Source organism: Callorhinus ursinus, unplaced genomic scaffold (assembly GCF_003265705.2).
Source record: "Callorhinus ursinus isolate GAN/ISIS: 27379988/994484 unplaced genomic scaffold, GSC_fseal_2.0 scaffold35, whole genome shotgun sequence".
Classification (NCBI taxonomy): Eukaryota; Metazoa; Chordata; class Mammalia; order Carnivora; family Otariidae; genus Callorhinus; species Callorhinus ursinus.
In genome coordinates this window covers 3,523,757-3,544,880 of record NW_027397097.1, presented here as the reverse complement: position 1 = coordinate 3,544,880, position 21,124 = coordinate 3,523,757, and the positions used below count along the sequence as shown (strand labels likewise).

The 21,124-nt window shown below is 40.9% G+C and overlaps 1 protein-coding gene across 1 annotated transcript in view; it reads right to left on the bottom strand.

The window, feature by feature from the left end:
• Positions 1–21,124, bottom strand: part of MRPL48 (mitochondrial ribosomal protein L48) — a 54,767-nt gene that overhangs the window by 3,900 nt on the left and 29,743 nt on the right. The window contains exons 6-7 of the mRNA XM_073879686.1: positions 10,557–10,726; positions 685–787 (exon numbers count right to left, since the gene is read on the bottom strand). Coding sequence (XP_073735787.1) covers positions 685–787; positions 10,557–10,726 — 273 coding nt within the window. The remainder of the gene's footprint in view (positions 1–684; positions 788–10,556; positions 10,727–21,124) is intronic.

The following is a 21,124-nucleotide window of genomic DNA, read 5'->3' as shown; positions in this document are numbered from 1 at the left end:
TCCTGGGATCGAGCCCCACATCGGGCTCCCTGCTCGACAGGAAGCCTGCTTCTCCCTCTCCCACTCCCCCTGCTTGTGTTCCCTCTCGCTATGTCTCTCTCTGTCAAATAAATGAATAAAATCTTTAAAAAAAATTAAAAATTAAAAAAAAAAATAAAGGTGAAGCCACTGAGGGGTTTGCTCTCAGCAGCTGAATGAATGGATATCAGAGGACAAAGAAAGGTTAAACATTAGACTCAAAGGTGGGGAGGATTATAGAAAAAGAAAAACATCAGTTCTTCTACAATTAGTTTTATACATGCTGAGTGTGAGACACCTGTGGAATATCCTAGTGGAGAAGTCCAATAAACAAGTAGATATCAGGTTTGAAGCTAAACCAAAAGGTCAGGATTGGAGATGCATATGTAGGGGTTATCAGTATATTATAACCCATCAGGACTAAGAGATATGTGTCTGGGGGTTGTCAGAATATAATGATGGTCGTTGAGGCCTGGGAAATGAATGAGATTGCATAGAGGGAAGGTATTACATACGGAGAGATGGAGGGATCAAGAACTAAACCCTAAAGAACATCATCATTCAAGGGGCAGCCAAGAGGAAGAGAAGCGCCTGGTAGAAGGAGAAAAAAGAGGCAGAAAAACCAGGAGAGGCAAGTATGTTTCAAGGTTCTCCCAGAGTACCTACCTGAACCACTCGCTCATGGGTGGTAAGAACTGAGTCCAGGAGCATTTTGCTGCCTTGGTCCTGCAGCCGCAACACCTCCATGGTTTTGGTGGGCATAGCGTAACTGTGGGAAGGAAGAGGGGGCTGTGAAGAAGTCTCCCTTAAGTCAGCAGCAACACTTCCATCAGAGGAGTCCCTGAGTACAGCCATTGCTGCAATGCAGTAGCTCCTGGAATCTAGGGCTCTTCATCTGCAGCCAGGGGGAAGGAACCAGCTCCTCCTAAATCTTCTCCAGAAGCCTCTAAACTGCCTGAGGGGGCAGACCATGTCTAATGCCTTTCTGCATCCCTAGTTCTTGCCTGACACAACACTGAATAAAATCTGGTGATGAATAACTTATTTGCTGCTACTAAAGAAAAGCCAATTCTAAAAGAATCAATGTCATCACTTTGGAGGCTAACCTTGGGTATTTCACCTCTTCGGGAGAAATAAGGCATGAAACCCAACTGTTTTCAAAGAGCAAGATTTCTCAACTTCAGCACTATTAACATTTTAGACCAAATAATTCTTTGTTGTGGGGGGCTGGCCTATGTATTCCTAAACTCTACCCACAAGATGCCAGTAGTACCCTCCGACGTGGTAACAATAAAAATTATCTCCAGGGGTGCCTGGGTGGCTCAGTCGGTTAAGCGTCTGACTTCAGCTCAGGTCATGATCTCAGGGTCCTGGGATTGGCCCTGCCTTGGATTCTGCACTCAGTGGGAAGGCTGCTTCTTCCCCTCCCTCCGCCCCTCCCCCTGCTCATGCTCTCTCTCTCTCTCTCAAATAAGTAAATAAAATCTTTATTTTTTTTTAAGATTTTATTTATTTATTTGACAGAGAGAGACACAGTGGAAGGGGAACACAAGCAGGGGGAGTGGGAGAGGGAGAAGCAGGCTTCCCGCAGAGTGGGGATCCCGATGCGGGACTCGATCCCAGGCCCCTGGGATAATGACCTGAGCCAAAGGCAGACGCTTAGCGACTGAGCCACCCAAGCGCCCCGTAAATAAAATCTTTAAAAAAGAAATTGTCTCCAGACATTGTTAAATGTCCCCAGCTTGAGAAATACTGTTGTAGAGACTGTGCTTGCTATAATCAGCTTCATGGCCATGAAAAGAACACTGGATTTGAGGTCAAATCTCGGCCCTGTGGCTTATTAGCAATATTTACTAAGGCAAGTTACTTGTCTCTCTGGACCTCACTTTCTTCCAGAATAAAGAGGATTACAATCTAGGTCTCTTATCAATAGACGTGTGAAGATCAGGCATGGTGATGAGATAGGATCGATGGATACACAGAAATGGGGTACCAGTGCTGTGTTTGTCTTATCAGAAAGTTCACCAAAATGAAGATAAATGAAATAACAACAGTAGAATTCCTGAATTTTCATGTCACACAAAGCTTCATCAACTGATAGCAAGGGCCATGGCCCTCTACGAAATGAATAATGGATATAATGGAAAATGGACTAGAGACACAACAGTCAGTCCTGGATTTAAATATTGGCTCTGCCACTTAATACCTATTTAACCCTGGACAAATTAATTCAGCTTTTGAGTCTCAGATTCTTTAGCTACAAAATGGAGATAATAAGGATAATAATACCTAGTTCATAAGGTTGTTGTAATGATTAAGTGAAATTACATAAGCAATTTGCCTGGCATAATATGCCTACAAATGCCAGTTCCCTTGCTCTTACAAACAGTAAATGCTAGGGGCGCCTGGGTGGCTCAGTCGTTAAGCGTCTGCCTTCGGTTCAGGTTATGATCCCAGGGTCCTGGGATCGAGCCCTGCATCGGGCTCACTGCTCCACGGGAAGCCTGCTTCTCCCCCTCCCACTCTCCCTGCTTATGTTCCCTCTCTCGCTGTGTCGCTCTCTGTCGAATAAATAAATTCTTTTAAAAAAACAAAAAACAGTAAATGCTAGGTATTACAGACTCTTCCAGGCAACCTCCCTAAATAACATTCTTTCCCACTTTCCAGCACAATCCTCTGACCTCCTCTTCCAATTCAAATTTGGTAATAACTTCCCTACATAAATAAGGACACATTCACAGACTTGTTATGGAAGAGCAAATAAAATAACTATGTGAAGCTTTCAGGAAAGTAAAGAGCACTCTAAAATGCTATTTTTCTTTCTTGACATTCTGCAGATAAGACTGACTGACTGAAGTGGGAACTGTCCATTCGTGCCACTGAGCATGCATTTTATTCTTCAGCACTTACTTTAGCAAGATGTCTTTGATTTGTTCATCCACTCATTCATGCATTCAACAAACATTTACTGGAAGCCTGTTCTGTCCTAGGCATGCTGGTGGGCAATATGCAGCCTATGCTTTAAAAGAGCCCACTAAGAGTGTTTTGGAGAGACAAACATCCTCACTACAGTAAGACAAAGGCAATAATAGGCATGTACTGAATATTACAGGGAAAAGAGAGAGAAAGGGGGCTCACAGAAGACTTCACAGGTGAGATAGGCTTTTATCAAGATGTTAAGAATAAACATATAGGTGTTTGCCTGGAGAGCATTCCAAAAAGTGAAGCAGCTATCTACAAAGGCACGAGAGGCCCTCAAAGAGAACTAACAGAAAAGCCAGACATAGTTTGATAAAGAAATACTGGGAACTCTGTTCATTTCAAAGTAGAATAGGCCTTTGAGTAGTTAAGAATATAGGTAAATTTTCTTTAGTGTCTGCACTTTTCTGTACTTTACAAATTTTCTGCAATAAACAGTACTTGGATGATCAGACAGGAAAAACAGAAGGGAAGAAATGAAATAACTCAATGTCAAAAGTCAATCTAAAATGACAAAATAATGCTACCTTCGGGGAGTACTACCTGGGACAGGACACAAGGGAACCTGCTGGAGTGCTAGGGAACTTAAAATCTGTGGACTCTACTAAATATAAATCATACCTCCATTTTACTTTTTTTTTTAAAGATTTATGTATTTTTGAAAGAGAGACAGAGACCAAGCATGCATGTGCATGAGTGGGGGCCAGGAAGGGCAGAGGGAGAGGGGGAAAGAGAGAGTGAGAGAGAGCCTCAAGCAAACTCTCTGGCTGAGCCCTGAGCACGGATTCCCGTGCATGGCTCCATATCACGACCCCAGACCACGATCTGAGCCGAAATCAAGAGTGGGAGGCTTAACTGACTGAGCCACCCAGGCACCCCCTGTAACTCCATTTTAAACAATGTAAGTGGACTTCAAGAAAAAGGAAAAAAAAAAAAAAGAGTAGCCCTTCAGAGAGTGATGCTGAGTGATGCTTTTATTCTCCACAAAGCAGAGGGGCTAGATCAGCTTCAGGCTGGGAAGCTACTCCCAGATGAGTAACATTTCCATCTCCAGGCAGCTGCTCAGCAAGGGAGGCAGGCAAATTAAGAGACCTGCAGGATAGGCTTCTTCCTCTCCCCTCCTGGGTGAGTTGCAGCTGCAGCAGTGCAGACCGTTTATAGAACAAAAGCCAGCACACCGCTCCCCTGCCCAATTCCATCTCAAGGTCAGAGCCCTACCCTGCCACTCCCAGAGGAAAAATGGATCATGATGAAATGAACATCAGAAGAAGATCATTTCATCTCTGAAAAGCTGGGCAGCGAGAATGCCTAACAATACGATGGTCTGAAAACCTCAATCAATGCAGGGCAGTGAGTTGCTGAAAATGAACATCTCTTTATGCTTTGTGCTATTTGGAGCAAAGAGCAGAGAAGAGGCAAAAAGCAGCACATCATTCATTCTGCTGTTCTAGGAATCATGTCCGGGACTATTGGAACTCAATCCAAGTCAGTGAATATTTATTCAGTGCTTACTATGTGTCAGGTACTGGGCAAGGTCTCACGGTTAAACTGTTAATGAAGACAGAAACAGTCCTTGCCTTATAGATCTTAGAGCCTAAGAAGGAAGACCACTAATCGTCAAGTAATTACGAGGGCAAGGAATGAGCGCTATGAAAGGGAAATTATATAATCTTTACTTCTCCTAAATATATAACATAAAGACCTAATTTAATGAGGTTCTCTGAAGAAGTGACATCCAATATGAAGCCTAAGAAAAAAGGAGGGGTTAGTTATGTAAAGGGGAAAGAGTATTCTAAGCCTTAGAGAGCAAGTGTATGCACAGGTCCTGAGGTGGAAAGGGATAAGCCATTGTTAACTGGAGGGAGAGGAAGAGGGAAAGGGAAATATGAGTTAAGGCAAGAGAAGCAAGCCCAGGCCATCGGGCACCTAGCAAGCCATTGAGGAACTTTAACTCTGATCCTAAAGGAATGGGAAGCCATAGAAGGATTTTAAGCATGGTAGTAACCTGATCGTATTTCCATTCTAGAAAGACCACACCGAAAGCTGTGTGGAGAACCAATTACGGGGAATTGAGAATTTGAAAAAAAGTGAATTCAAATCCAGACCTTGCCATTTATTAGATGTATGACCATAGGCAAGCTTCTATTATATTAATAACAATTGGGGCACCTGGGTGGCTCAGTCATTAAGTGTCTGCCTTTGGCTCGGGTCATGATCCCAGGGTCCTGGGATCGAGCCCTGCATTGGGCTCCCGGCTCCGCGGGAAGCCTGCTTCTCCCTCTCCCACTCCCCCTGTTTGTGTTCCCTCTCTCACTGTCTCTCTCTCTGTCAAATAAATAAATAAATAATCTTAAAAGAATAGCATAATAATAGCAGCCAAGTGTTGCTGGGAACACTTATATTTAATATTACAACATGTAATATTATATATATTTTAGCAGCTTCATTTTACAGATGAGGAAGACAAGATACAGAGTTTAAGTAAACTGCCCAATGCCATACCATATGAATGCTGCAGAACAGGAGTAAAACCCAGGCAGTCTGGCTACAGAGTCAATGCTTTGATTTGCGAATATGCACAAGGTGTTTATTTGAATTAAGCAACATTATACAAAAAAAGCCTGAGTGGTTGGCTGATAGGTGCTCAGCAAATGTTACTGCCTTCCTGCCTTTACTCAAATGAAGCCAGAGCTTCCCACAGCCAGGTTTTAAAAACAGCACCTTTTGGGGCACCTGGGTGGCTCAGTTGTTAAGCGTCTGCCTTCAGCTCAGGTATGGTCCCAAGGTCCTGGGATCAAGCCCCGCATCGGGCTCCCTGCTTGGAGGGAAGCCTGCTTCTCCCTCTCCCACTCCCCCTGCTTGTGTTCCCTCTCTCACTGTGTCTCTCTCTCAAATAAATAAAATCTTTAAAAACAAAAACAAACAAAAAAAACAGCACCTTTTAAGAAGTCCTTTTAAAACTTCAAAGCAGTACTCCAGGGAGCTGACCTACTGGAGGTATGATAACATTCTGTAAATGACATTTAATGCCTCTTTGCCACCACAAAGCTACCTCTAACCCCTGCCAGTTAAAAACAAAAGCAAAAACAAAAAAACTTCTCATTAATTATTAATAACAATATTATTTACAGGGCGTCTGCAATGTTCCAGTCTCTCTGCTAAGTGCTATCATATACTATCTTGTTTAATTTTCAGAACTTAAAGGAATAAGAAAATGATCATCCCCATTATATAGATGAGGAAACTGAGGTTCAGAATTTACCAAGGTCATGTTGCCACTAGCTGGTAGAACTAGAATTTGAACATAGGCAGTTTGATTCCAGAGCCTGTACTCATAACCATTTGTTACTCAAAGTATGGTCCATAGACAAGTTGCTGGTGAACAAACTGCTTGTTATCAGTCCAAGACAAGATAAGAAGCAGGCAACAGTCACTAAACATGCTATTTAATTCAGCAGACATTTTTTTTCAATAGTGAGACTTTCTTGATGAAGGAAGCAAAGCACTAATGTACATTTTGGCATAAGCTTCTGATATCTTTGCAGAGTGGCACTTTGAGGAAGCATGGCTCTAAATTATTATGCTATTCAGCCTCCTTGAACTGACACTGCACTTTATCCTTCACTTACCACCTTGCACATTATACTGTATACAAACACACACACACACTCTCTCTCTCTCTCTCTTTCCCTGAAATCAGGGACATTCTCCTTAGTCTCCTCCAGTCAGGATGTCTATCTAGTACAATATCTACCACATAGCAGGAAAAGGCTCAATCAGTAGTTTTTTATTGATTTTAATTAAAGCACTTTCATTAAACTTTAGGAAATGTATCCCATGTATACCACACAATTGGATTATGCAGTCATATTCAAGAGCCTGTCATTCTTTCAACAATGGTTTAATGTCCCCCATGTGGCAGGTCTTGCGTTAGATGCTAAAGAAAAAAAAAAAAGAACAGTTCCCACTAGTCAGTGGGGAGGGGAGCTGACACATGAATAGATTATTACAGCCCAGAGCACTAAGTGACATGATAGAAGTGTGTGTCAAGTGCTGAAAGAGCAAACAACTCTCAGGGGCATCACAAAAAGATAAAGCACATCTTTCATCCTGAAACAATTGAAGTACTACTAGCTGTGAGAGCTAAAGTCACAGCTTATTATCCAATCTTCTAGACAGTATGTTTAGCACAGTTACACTAAGTTATAAAGGTTTAAAAGTTCAAATTTCACTTAAGGACTTAAAATAAGACCCCCCTATAATTAAAAATCCTGGAGTCAGGCAGAAATGGGTTAAATCTAGGCCACTGATTGGTTCTGTGACTTTGGGGCTTTCTGAGCCTTGGTTTCCTCATTTGTAAAATGGGAACATACTACTATCCAATCAGTAAGAAAGTCTAACTCTTGCCATATCCACATACTGTGCCATGTATTACCTTGCCACAATGACAAACCACCCAAATGATTATTTATTAAATATTTTTCTTTAAATCAATTCACTTAAAAAGTTAATTAAAAAAACTTTTTGTCGAGCAATTGGAATTCATGTTGCTGATGAGAAAGAAAATGGTATATATAGCCACTTTGGAAAACAGTGTGGCAGTTCTTATAAATTTAAAAATCCACTGCACTTACCATTCGACCCAGCAATTACATAGAGAAATGAAAACTTATGTTCTCACAAAAACCTGTACATGTTTATAGTGGCTTTATTTATAACTGCCAAAAACTGGAAATAACACACATGTCCTTCAACCATTGAAAAGATAAACAAACATACATCCATTCAATGAAATGCTAATCAGCAACGAAAAGGAACAAACTACTTGATACATGCAACAAAAGAAATGAGTCTCAAATATATTATCCAAGTGAAAGAAGCCAGACTCAAAAGGAAAAATACTATATAATTCCACTTACATCGCGTTCTGGAAAAGGCAAAACCAAAGGGACAGAAAACAGATCTGTTTGCGAGGCACTGGGGGTAGGGGAGGGATTAACTACAAAGCAGGAGGGAACTTCTTGGGATAATGTAAATGTTCTATATCTTGAGTATGATGGTATTTACTGTGTGCGTCTGTGAAAACTCACAGAAAATTGTTCACTAAAGGGGTGAATTTTACTAAAGGTAAATTGTATCTCAATAAGCCTGACTTTATATCACTATAAATGGAAGACCAGTATCAGATGCCATCAAGAGAAATTTTTTTTAAAAAGTACAGTGCGGGTGCCTGGATGGCTGCTGGTAGAACACATGACTCTTGATCTCAGGGTCGTGAGTTCAAGCCCCATGTTGGCCCTAGAGCTTACTTAAAAAAAAAAAAAAAAAAAAAAACAGTACAATGAAAAGAAAACAAAATAATGTTCTAAAATTCTAGCTAGAGCCAAAGACTCTGAGTCTCAGGTCCCTTCTCTGTTATGAAGATTAGGAAGTGCTAGAGTGGCGTTAAGGACATATCACAACCACACAAAGAATTTCTCCTTGACATAATTAGGTTGAATGAGAGTTAAAAAGGGAAGAAATTTCTCACCATGTGATTTAATGTTATCTAAAGCAAACTACAGGGCATCCCACACTTTCTGAAACACTGAGATAAGATATGTAAAGTGCCTGGCCTGGAGTAGTTAGTCAGAAGTGTTAGTTCTCCTCCCCTACAGTTTTCCAGCAAATCCAAAGAGCAAATGCAAAGCAGAGCAGGCAAAGAAACCCTAAATAAATGGGGAGATATGCCTTGTTAATGGATCAGGGGAATCAAAATCGATGTCAATTCTCTTCAAATTGACCTACAGATTGAACATAATCCTAATAAAATTCCATCAGGTTCCTTTATGTAGAAATCAACAAACTAATTCTAAAATTTTTATAGAAAGCCAAAGGATCTAGAATAGCCAAAATAATTTTGCTAAAAAAAACGAACAAAGTTGTAGTTTTAGTAATCAAGCTATAGTAATCAAGACACTGTGGTACTGGTATAAGCATTGATACATGAATCACCACAATAGAACAGAGTCCAGAAATAGACCCACATATAGGGCGCCTGGGTGGCTCAGTTGGTTAAGCGACTGCCTTCGGCTCAGGTCTTGATCCTGGAGTCCTGGGATGGAGTCCCACATCGGGCTCCCTGCTCAGCAGGGAGTCTGCTTCTCCCTCTGACGTTCTTCCCTCTCGTGCTCTCTATTTCTCATTCTCTCTCTCAAATAAATAAATAAAATCTTAAAAAAAAAAAGAAATAGATCCACATATACATGGTTAATTGACTTTCAAAAAGTGCTAAGATAATTTGATAAAGAGAAAATCTTTTTAACAAATGGTGTTTAACAACTGGATATTTATATGAAGAAAAAAAAGAACTTTGACCCATATCTCACACCATATACAAAAAAAACCCCCCCAAAAACAAAAATGGATCATGGACCTAAATGTAAAACTTAAAACTATAGAGCTTCTAGAAGAAAACACAGGAGAATATCTTTGTGATCTTGAGTTAGACAAAGTTTTCTTAGATAGAACACCAAAAGTATGAAAGATAAAAGAAAAAATTGATAAACTGAACTTCACCAAACTTAAAAAAGTCTGCCCTCCAAAGGACTCAGCTAAGAAGATGACAAGGTAAGTCAAAGACAGGGAGAAAATATTTGCAAAACACATACTGAAAAAAAGCTGGTATCCAAAAATAGAAAAAGAATTTTCATAATTCAATAATAAGAAAACAAACAACCCAATTTTAAAAATGGACAAAAGATTTGGACATGTCATCAAAGCAGATATACAGAAGGCAAATAAGCATATGAAAAGATGTTCAAAATCATTATTTACTAGGGAAATGAAAATTAAAAACTATGAGATACCACTATATACCTATTAGAATAGCTTTAGGAAAAAAACTGACAATATCAAATGCTGACCAGGAAAAGGAGTTACTGTAACTCTCATACATTGTTGGTGGGAAAACAAAATGGTGCAGCCACTTTGGAAAACAGATGACAGTTTTTTATAAAGTTAAACATACAGTCACCATACAACCCCCAAATCCCAGGCTTAGGTAGCTATCCAGGAGAAAAGATATATGCCCCACAAAACATACATGAGAATGCTTAATGACAGCTTTATTCATAATCACCAATAAACTGGAAGCAATGCAGATGTATATCAACTGGTGAATGGATAAGCCAATTAAGGCCCATCACTTAATGGAATACTACTCAGCAATAAAATATTTCCAAAAACATGGAAGAATCTTAAACACATTATGCTAAGTGAAAGAGGTCAGACACAAAAAGCTACACACTGCATGATTCCATTTACATGATGTTCTGGAGACTTAAAACAACAGGACAGAAAATCAGTTGTTGGTTGCCAGGGATATGACTACACCGGGGACTGGGAAAATTTTGGAGCTAATGGAACTGTTCTATATTCTGATTGTGGTAAACTATATGCCTAAAAAGGGTGAATTTTACTAAATGTAAATTATGTCTCAAAACCTCATTTAACAACAATGACAAAGCAGAGCATGCTATTCACACCAAGAACATCCCATGCAAAGGCATCCTTCATACCTTTCCTCAACTTTAATGGATAGATGGTTGCAGAGGTTGTGAACATATTGGGCATAACTCTCTGCCACGGCCATGTCGTATGCAGTCAAGTGAATGTTTAAAATCCCATATTCATAATCTGTCCCCAAATTAATGGGTCTCACTTCCACTTTTCCCCTCTTCTTCTTGGGCTGAACAGAAAACAAAAGGAGAAAGAAAATAAGTCAAAGTATTATTACAAAAAAATTCTAATCATCCCATCTGGATATCAAAGAAATCAGTCTTTCAAATCAATTTGTTTACCATTTTTCTCTTAGGTTATCTTACCTTTAAACTGAAGTTCCCCTGGGAAGGAATGGGTAGCTTCCCTTGCCATTCTGGGCTGTGACAGCCAACGAAAGGAGAGGGACTATTGCTGGCATTACTTTAACACAAATACAAGTGACTATCTTCTGCCATTAATTTGTTATGAGACTCAGCCCCCTCCCTAGTCCTCACCTTCCCAATCTTCAAATTGGTGGGGTTATGCTAGATAACAGATTCTTTTTTTTTTAAGATTTTATTTATTTACTTGACAGAGAGAGAGACAGCGAGAGAGGGAACACAAGTAGGGGGATGGGGAGAGGGAGAAGCAGGCTTCCTGCCGAGCAGGGAGCCCAATGTGGGGCTCGATCCCAGGACCCTGGGATTATGACCTGAACCAAAGGCAGACACTTAACAACTGAGCCACCCAGGTGCCCCTCAAAACTAGAATCTTAAAATCTACTATTTTTTTATTCTTTATTTTTTAAAGATTTTTTAAAAAATATTTTATTTCTTTATTTGAGAAAGAGAGAGCAGAGGGGTGTGGGGAGCAGCAGAGGTAGAGGGAGAAGCAGGCTCCCTGCTGAGCAGGGCTTGATCCCAGAACTCTGGGATCATGACCTGAGCCAAAGACAGACGCTAAACCAATCAAGCCACCCAGGCATCCCTATTTTTTAAAGATTTATTTATTTGAGAGACAGAGTGTGTGTGTGTGTGTGTGTGTGTGTGTGTGTGTGCGCCTGTAAGTGGGGGGAGAGGCAGAAAGAGAGAATCTTCAAACAGACTCCCCAGTGAACGTGGAGCCTGACACGGGACTCGATCCCACAACCCATGAGATCATGACCTCAGCCAAAACCAAGAGTCAGATGCTTAACTGACTGAGCCACCCAGGTGTTCCTCTACTATTCTTTTTTAAAGATCTTATTTTTAAGTAATTTCTACACCCAACACAGGTCTTGAACCTACAACCCGGAGATCAAGAGTCCCATGCTCTACCGACTGAGCCAGCCAGGTGCCCCAAAAATCTACTATGTTCTCAAAATTTTTTAGTAAAAGTTTTATTGCAATATAATATTCATACTGAAAAAAATGCATAAATAAGTACACAGCTTAATGAATTTTCACAAAGTGAAAATACTTATACAATCAGTATCCTGAATAACAGACCACTACCAGCACCCCAAAACTCCTGCCCCCCAAACTGATAACTACTATTCTTCTAAAACCATTTGCCTGTTTTTAAAATTCATGAAAATAGAATGATACACTATGTTCTCTTTTATGTTTGGTTTCTTTCATTCATGTATTAGCTGAAACAACAGTTCTTTCCTTCTCATTGCTCTAGTAGTCTATTGTATGAATATGCAACAATCTATTTATTTTTTTTACAGTTGATGGAAATCTGGGTTGTTTCTACTGTGGGGCCATAATGAATCATACTGCTACCCATGTTCTTGTACATATCTTTCAGTGAACACGTGTATGCATTTCTATTGGGATATACCTAGAACCTAACTACTGACTTAGAGAGTATGTATATGTTCGTCTTTAATAAGTACTCTAAAACAGTTTTACAAAGATGTTTCCAATTTAGTATCCCACGAGAATTAATGAGAGTTCTACATGCTCTACATTCTTGCCAACACAAAACTTAGTGTAGTCAGGTTTTCTGGTCTGTTTTAGCCATTCTGGTTGGTATGAAGTGATAATGAATTCAGGTTTTAATTTGCAGTTCCTTTGAGTCTATTGAGCCTGAGCACCTTTCCATTTGGATACTCTCTTTTGTAACTTGCCTATTCAAGTATTTTGCCCATTTTTTAGATTGGGTTGTCTGCCTTTCTCTTATTGATTTGTAGAGATTCCTTCTATATTCTAGATACGATCCTTTGTTAAATATACATCCTGCAAATATCTTCTCCCTCCCTGTAGCTTCCCTCTTCATTTTTTCATGGTGCATCCTGATGAGCAGAAGTTCTTATTTTTAATGTAGTTCAATTTACTCATTCTTTTATGATTATAGTGATTTTTGTGTCCTGTTTAAGAAATCTCTATCTTAAAACCATGAAGATATTCTCATATGTTATCTTCTAGTAGTATGATTATTTTAACGTTTACATTTAGATCTACAATCCATTTTTAAGTGATGTTTGTGTATGATGTGAAATAGTAAGGAATCATTTTTATTCACATGATCATCCAGTCCAGTTGACTTAGCACCATTAGCACCATTGCATGGTAGTGTCACCTTTGTCACATAAGTGCCCACAGATATGTGGATCAGTTTCTGTACTTTTTATTCTGTTCCTTTGGGCTGTTTGTCTACCCTTGAGCCAATACCTGTCCTACGTATTAGAGATTTTAATAAGTCTTGCTATTTGGTAGAAATAGTTCTTTTAAGAAAAAGGGCAAAAAACCTATTTCTATTTTTTTTAAGATTTATTTATTTACTTGACAGAGAGAGAGAGAGAGAGCGCACAAGCAGGGGGAGTGGCAGGCAGAGGGAGAGGGAGAAGCAGGCTCCCAGCCGATCAGGGAGTCCAGTGTGGGGCTTGATCCCAGGACCCTGGGATCATGACCTGAGCTGAAGGCAGACGCTTGACTGACTGAGCCACCCAGGCACCCCAAACCTCTCTATTTACATGTCTTAAGTCACTCCTATCTAACAGTCAACATCCTAGTGGTTGCCACAGAAGAATGCTCCTGGCAGAGCACCTGAAATGGTTCTCTCCCATCACTGCTCCCCAGGTCAGTCTAAGATAGCAGAGGCCCAATCTAGGGGAGCAGGGGGAGGACCAAGAAATGGTCCTTTCACAAGACTGGTAATACCAATGACAGACCCGATCTCACAGGGATGTTCTGAGAACTGAAAAAAACACTATGTAAAGTGGTTTATACAAACTGTGTCACATAATTAAATACTCTATATATTAACTTCTATTGCTATTTTCATTTTTTTAAAGAAACATGCTCTTTTTTTTTAAGATTTTATTTATTTATTTGACAGAGAGGGAACACAAGCAGGGGGAGCAGCAGGCAGAGGGAGTGGGAGAAGCAGGCTCCCCACCAAGCAGGGAGCCCAATGCGGGGCCCAACCCCAGGACCCCGGGATCAGCACCTGAGCCAAAGGCAGACACCCAACCAACTGAGCCATCCAGGCACCCCCATTGCTATTTTCATTTTTATGTTCCTATCTAGCATAGGGACTGGCAAAGAGAAAACATGCAATGAATTACAATTTTAGAATTTTAGAACTTGGGCGCCTGGGTGGCTCAGTTGGTTAAGCGACTGCCTTCGGCTCAGGTCATGATCCTGGAGTCCCGGGATCGAGTCCCGCATCAGGCTCCCTGCTCAGCGGGGAGTCTGCTTCTCCCTCTGACCCTCTTCCCTCTCGTGCTCTCTATCTCTCATTCTCTCTCTCTCAAATAAATAAATAAAAAATCTTTAAAAAAAAAAAGAATTTTAGAACTGGACAGCATTTAGTGATTAAATGCTGAAGTCCCACTTTTTCATCTTTGCAGGGGAAGAATATAAAGCCCAGAAAGATTAAACATGTCCCCCAGAGTGACACAGCCAGTCAAGACAGATTCTAGGAACTAAAACCCAGACCTTCTAACCCCCAATGCAGGGGATTTTTCCACTGTAGCCTCTGCATTGCTAAAGTTTTTATAGCCTTTATAGTTTCTGGATTTCTTATCTTTATGATGAAGATCTTACCCACTCTTTTATTATGTAGTCTCTTATAGTTTCTCATTGCTAAAGTTCTTAACAGTGGTGGCCACCCCAGGGTCCTAGACTTTGCTATGAGTGAGAAGCCAACCTCTAGAGACCAACTGTCAAAGAACAGGGGCTTGGCTTTCTCTTTTTCAGAGCATAACACGCTCGTGGCCAAATGCAGTGATCCCGATTTTTCATCAAGACATTCAGCACTGCAGTCAAAGCTGTGAAGAATGCTAACGTTGGAATGCAATGGGGAGCTGCTAAAATTTTCCAGCAGAGAGGGGAGGAGCTTCTCGAAAGCCTTTAGGAGGCTTTTATAACCAGGGAAAATGCCAAGGCTCTTCAAAGGTGTCGCTTTAGGGGAACAAAACAAAACAAAACAAGCTGATTCCAGTGTCCCTCTTGGCATCTCACCTGCTTTTCTATGTCGGCCTAGCTATGCCTGGACCTCCCCACAGTATCAGGAGCCCATTGTGACATTATGTTTTGGTTCTGAGCCAGGGCCAGCATAGCCAGCAAGAGCTTGACTGCATATAGTATCAGTCACCAGTTCCTATCATTTTACCTGTACAAGCTTTTTCTCATCTCCGTCCCCTCCTTTCTATCCCCACTGTCTGAGTTCAGGCCCTTACAACCACCACGGGGAGCCATTCAAGGTATCTGGGCAAAGCATGTACATGACTAGGGCTGTGTCTGGGGAAGGCCACCTTGACTGCACATGGAGGAGAGTCAGGCAGGAAAGGAAGGGAAGCTAGGAGAAAGGTGGCGGGGACGATGGACTACTGTCCACCATCAAACTTTGGCACTCCTGTGACTGACCCGGATTCAGTGTGTGATGGCCCAGGGTGGCCATTCTTAGATCCCTGTAGGACCGCACTATGATCCCCCAAATAGGCCATGGGATAAATTACTAAACCACCTCTGCAAAGAAATGTCCATATTATTATCCCTACTTTACAGAGAGAAAACTGAGGTCCTCTGAAAGCACATTACTTGCCCAGGGTTACTGGGAAACTTTGCTGGGAAAGAGCAGAAAAAGGAGTCAGATTAGACTCACAGGCTGCTATAACTGCAAGGGCTCCTAGAGATAATACAGTCTCTCCTTCTTTCCCTCTCTAATTTTACCCAAGGGGAAAGTTGAGACCCAAAAGGAGGAAGTGACTTGTTTATGGTCACAATAGTAAGGAAATGGCAAAGGTAACCACTTTATGTCTAGCCATGGCTGGAAGCTGGGTCTGTGGCCCCAAGCCCAGGCTCTCTCTTCTAGATTCTGCAGAAGTGATAATGTCTGCCTATCACTATAGATGGCATTCTCCAGGGTGGGAAAATTGGGAAGGAACAGTATCATCCTAATCTTCAAGTGAAAGGGCAGATATGCCTGCAGCATATTTAGCTTCCAGAAATTCTGGTGATGAAAATTTAAAAATTGACACCCGAGGACCTGAATGATTTGGTGATGGTACTCTGAACAGTCCATAATGAGCTATAAGGTGCACAGAAATCAAGTGACTATGTTTATAACTCAATGTGGCACACTCAAGAGACATCACTAGACAGAAGGCCTGGCCCTAACTGGGATGACCAAGAGGCACAGCCCATTACTGCACAAAGCACTATACTTAGATGGAAGCCAAAGAAAAACTGGACTTAAAGCCTGTCTGCTTAGTCACTAAATGACATTGAATGAACTCTCTATGTGTCATTTTCTTCCCCTATAACACCTAAAGTTCTTGTTAAGCTTGAAACAGTAATTTATATGAAATGGAAATAGCAAAGACATCAGATGGATTCTGACCAACCTTGGTTCAAATGTTGGCTCTGGAAATTACTAGCCATTTAGGCAAGTCATTTACTCTCTCTGAGTCTTAGAGTCCTCAAACAGGGTCTTTAATAACTAGGATATCTGAGGATTAAATAAAATATACCATTTATAATACTATAAAATGAAATAATGCTTTTATTTTTTTTACTTTCTTTTTTATTAAGTTTTTTTATTTCAATTCCAATATAGTTAACATACAGTGTAATATTAGTTTCAGGTGTACAGTAGAGTGATTCAACAATTCTAAACATTACTCAGTGCTCATTGTGCTAAGTGTACTACGATACTCTAAAATGGAATAATGCCAGGGTCACCTGGGTGGCTCAGTCATTCAGCATCTGCCTTCGGCTCAGGTCATGATCCCAGGGTCCTGGGATCGAGCCCCACAGGGAGACTGCTTCTCCCTCTCCCACTCCCCCTGCTTGTGTTCCCTCTCTCACTGTGTCTCTCTGTCAAATAAGTAAAATCTTAAAAAAAAAAAAAAAAAAAGAATAATGCCTTTAAAGCCTGGCACATAGTATTTATGGCATCTGGTATATAGCAGTCACTCAATAAATGGTAACTTAAAAAAAAAAAGGTTGAGTAATGTACACAAATAGGGCGTTAGTATCACCATAAATTGGAGGTAATCATGCCCCTGGTATCCTATTGTCATGCTTTACAGAATGAAACACTTATGCAAAGTGCTGATTCAACCACTCAGGAAAGACACCAAAGAAACAGTCCCAGGCCTCAAGGAATTTACAGTTCAGAGAGAAAGGAGACACACAAGAAAAAACAAATCGCAATTTAATCATAAAGAGCAGCCCACCTCCCACGGCACGTTCAATGCAAACTACCTTGCTGCACCACGCTGATTAACTCCCCAGGGGGAACCCCAGCGCAGCCACCTCAGGTGGGTGCAGTTGAAAGGGCAGTAAGCCAAGACACTTTAAGGATATATAGTCGTTACTTAATAAATAGTATCTTTTAAAAAGGATTGATCTAGATCTCCCTACTTCTCAGTTCCATGGTCTCTCATCCCCTAGTACCCACTTTAAACCCCAGGATTAAAAGACTGCTAAAAGTTTCCCAATTGCATCTCCAGGGTCAGTGTCTCCCTACCTTCACCCAGAAGGTCCCCCCTCCTTGCAGAGCCTTTGACTCTTCACCCCACATGCTTAATGTGAGCAACTCCTATTTATTTTTAAGACTCAGCTCATGCTCATCCAGGAATCCTTCCCTGATTTCTCAGGCTGAGTTAGGTACCACTCTTCTGTGTTCCCATAGCAAATCCTCCCCCAGATACACCATTCTCAATCACATGTATGCATTTATTCAACAAATACTGACTGCTAGTGATGAGAAAAACCAGGGTCAGGATTAGGGATATGATAGGAAAGAAGACAGCCATTGTCTCCGCTCACTAATGTTTACAGTCTATCAGGAAAGGCATATACAGAACAAGTAACTATAAGGAGATGGCATGTTTTGAGGGAGGAAAATAGAATACTATGGAATTGTGAAAAAACAGACTAATGCTATCATCATCATCACCACCTATGGGCTCTATGTTTCAGACACTGTGCTAACTTCTTAAAATTCTCTTATTTAATTTACTTCTCACAACAACACTGGGAAATATAATTCCTATATAAAGCCAAGGAAACTGTGGCTTGGAAAAATTAAGGAGGTACCCAAGGACACACAACTAGTAATCATCAGAGCTGCATCTTTAATCCAGGTGTGCCTAATTCCAAAACATTTCTCTTAACCTCGTCTTTCCTTTTAAGGAAAGTGTGCAGAGCCTGCCAGTTTCCTCAATATCTATTCCCCCCTTCTCCTTTAATAACATAACTGCTGAAATGCAACTATGGATGGCAAACTTTATTCATGAAAGAATCATTAAAGAAATCAAAGTAAAAGGGGTCTGGGTGGCTCAGATGGTTAAGCGTCTGCCTTCAGCTCAGGTCATGATCCCAGTATCCTGGGATCGAGTTCCGCATCGGGCTCCCTGCTCCTTGGGAGCCTGTTTCTCCCTCTGCCTCTCTCTCTCTCTCTCTCTGTCTCTCATGAATAAATAAATAAAATCTTTAAAAAAATAAAATAAAAAGAAATCAAAGTAAAAAAATAACAGAACTGCTGCATTTTAGCTGGGTATATAACCATTCATAATACAAAATTACATTTCCCAAGCAGTCTTGCAGCTAGGTATGGTTATGTGACTAAGTTGTGGCCAGTGGGATAAGAGCTTATGCACACTACTTCCCCTTTCTCCATCCTGGTTGATGGAATGTGGACATGGTGGCTGAAGAGGGAGCAGCCATCTCAAAACTATAAAACAGAAACAGTATGATAAGTGTGGCAAGCCAAAAGCTGGAATATCTGCTTATACTTTTATGTGAAAGAGAAATAAGCTTCTATCTTGTTTATGCCCCTTGATTAAGTGGGCCTCCCTATGATGGCAGCCAAACTACTATCTCAATTCCTGTAAGAAGGTACCACGTCTCATTCATTTCTCTATTTCTCCACATTAAATGTTGAGTTGAACTGAACTGAACTCCGGTTCTGGTTCCATCATTCACTAGACACACGTCATAGAGAAATCATTTATGCCCCTCAGTTTCCTTTTCTACCCTACCTCACAGGATAGTTGGTGAATCAAATGGCATTGTTTTCAAATTTGTTGGTTGCAAAGGGCCTAACAAAAATCATTTTTCTCTTTGTGAAACACCATAAAATACTCATAAATATACTTTCATCATATACAACAAGACTTTACTAGCAGAAAACATGGTTATATTATACAAATGGAGTTCTCTACATCTCAAAAAATATGAAAACATATCTAATCTCTCTCTTAATATTTGTTTTCATCAAGTAAACCTGATGGGAGAAAAACCTGAAATTTAGAAAAGTCTATCCATTAACTGAGTATCTTTCTAAAATGTGGAAGATTGCACTTAATAAACTTGAGGAGAGGTTCAGCTCTAGGATCACCAGTGTTCCAAGGGCATATGGCTTGAGAGGCACTGAGATAATGGATGTAAAAGCACTCTGAAAATGGAAAGGGATCACTACTATTATTCATATCAAACACAACTCCCTCTAAAACTCTGACATGGTTGTAACTCGGCAGAATGGGCAAGGCAGAATGAGACTGGTGGGCGGGCGACTAGGGCGCTCTAACGGCACAGGCTGAGTGAGGTCATCACAGGAATCACTCTCTGTGTCTGGAAAAGTTCTGGGGAACTCTTTTATGTTCTTTACAGCCCCAGTGTTTCCCAGTATACCCCAAGCAGCTGGATACTCCAAAGGTCAGTTCACTTTACATACTCAGTGTATGAATACAGGCGGCCTTTAGTAAATGTTTGTTGAAGTGACCTCCATAACACCTTCACTGACCCTTTCAGGGAGAATTGCTTCCTTAACTCCGTTCTCTTGATATTTAGTTCATTCCCCTAGTAAAGCACTTACCACGTGTAGTTAGTTACATTTTTGAGCACTATCTTTCCTAGCCCACTGTATGCTTTTGGTAGGAAAAGACTGTGTCCCATTCACCTAATTTGTGCTCACACAGTGCCTGGCATATAGTAGATGCTCAATCATGGTTTTTCTTTTCAATGAGTTACAGGAGGTAGACTTGAGGAAAAACATAATAATCCATGTCTAGCTATAATCCATGTCTAGCCCTACAGTTACTGCACCAGCAAAAACCGATCTTTCTTTTCCCAGGAAGCTAGGACTGTCACCATAAAGTGATTCTGATCTGCTGATTTTTCTGGGAACGATGCCACATTCTCCTCACAGACTTGTGGCTGTGGGAGCTAATCTATCTATGAGTGTTACAACAAACTAAATAGGTGTCATAAATGACAGACACCTCCTCTATGTCAACAGTGCAAACAGTTTCCAAGGGAAAAGACATCTCTGACTCCTAGGGGGCCAGTCTATAAAGAGGAAGTAAATTGCCTACATTACAAAAGATAAACATTATTCTCTTGCCCCAGGGCCTAGAAAATAGAACACAGAACAATTATAAACTGACAGCAATTTATGTTGCCTCCATTCCATCCTCCCACATCTTCCTCTTAGCAATTCTCTGTTTCTTGGATTGTTATTACCCTAAGATTGAAGGCAGGACAACAGCTGAGGGCAAGTAAGTGGTCTTAGGAGAAATAACCTAACAGTCTACAAATATGAAGGACTACACATTTATTTCTATGAAATAAAAATCACTCCAAACAATCTGAAGCCTTTTAAATTCAACAGAGTGATTCAGGGCCCTTGAGGAAATAATGAGGTCTATACATTGAGACACGGTGTTAGGTCTGGAGATGAGCTCCGAAATGTGATCCCTCACTGCCACAGTCAGACTGGGTCATACAGCATGCAAGATTACGCCAGCAGAAATGGGACAAGGTCTGGGCACTTGGTGCATGAGAACTAACTCTTGTCTCAGGGATGTGGGGCTCAAGAGAGGAGAGGACCCAGCCTAGGATCCAGAGAGGAAAAAACGGAATCTGGCTGCTTATTGTTTTTTCTAAGATCTATGCTTAGGGAGAGAAACGGGGCCACAGGATGCCTTCTAGCCTTTCTAGCCCAGTTCCCCAGTAGGGCAGAAGAGACAGGGACCTGGGATAGAGCCTCTGCAAGCTGGCAGATAGATGAGAACGTTCATGTACTGTCCCATGCAGGAAGCAAGGAGCCTGCAGCAGCTTTCACTACTATCTGGCCAGCCACCCAGGGACAATGAATGACATCAGAG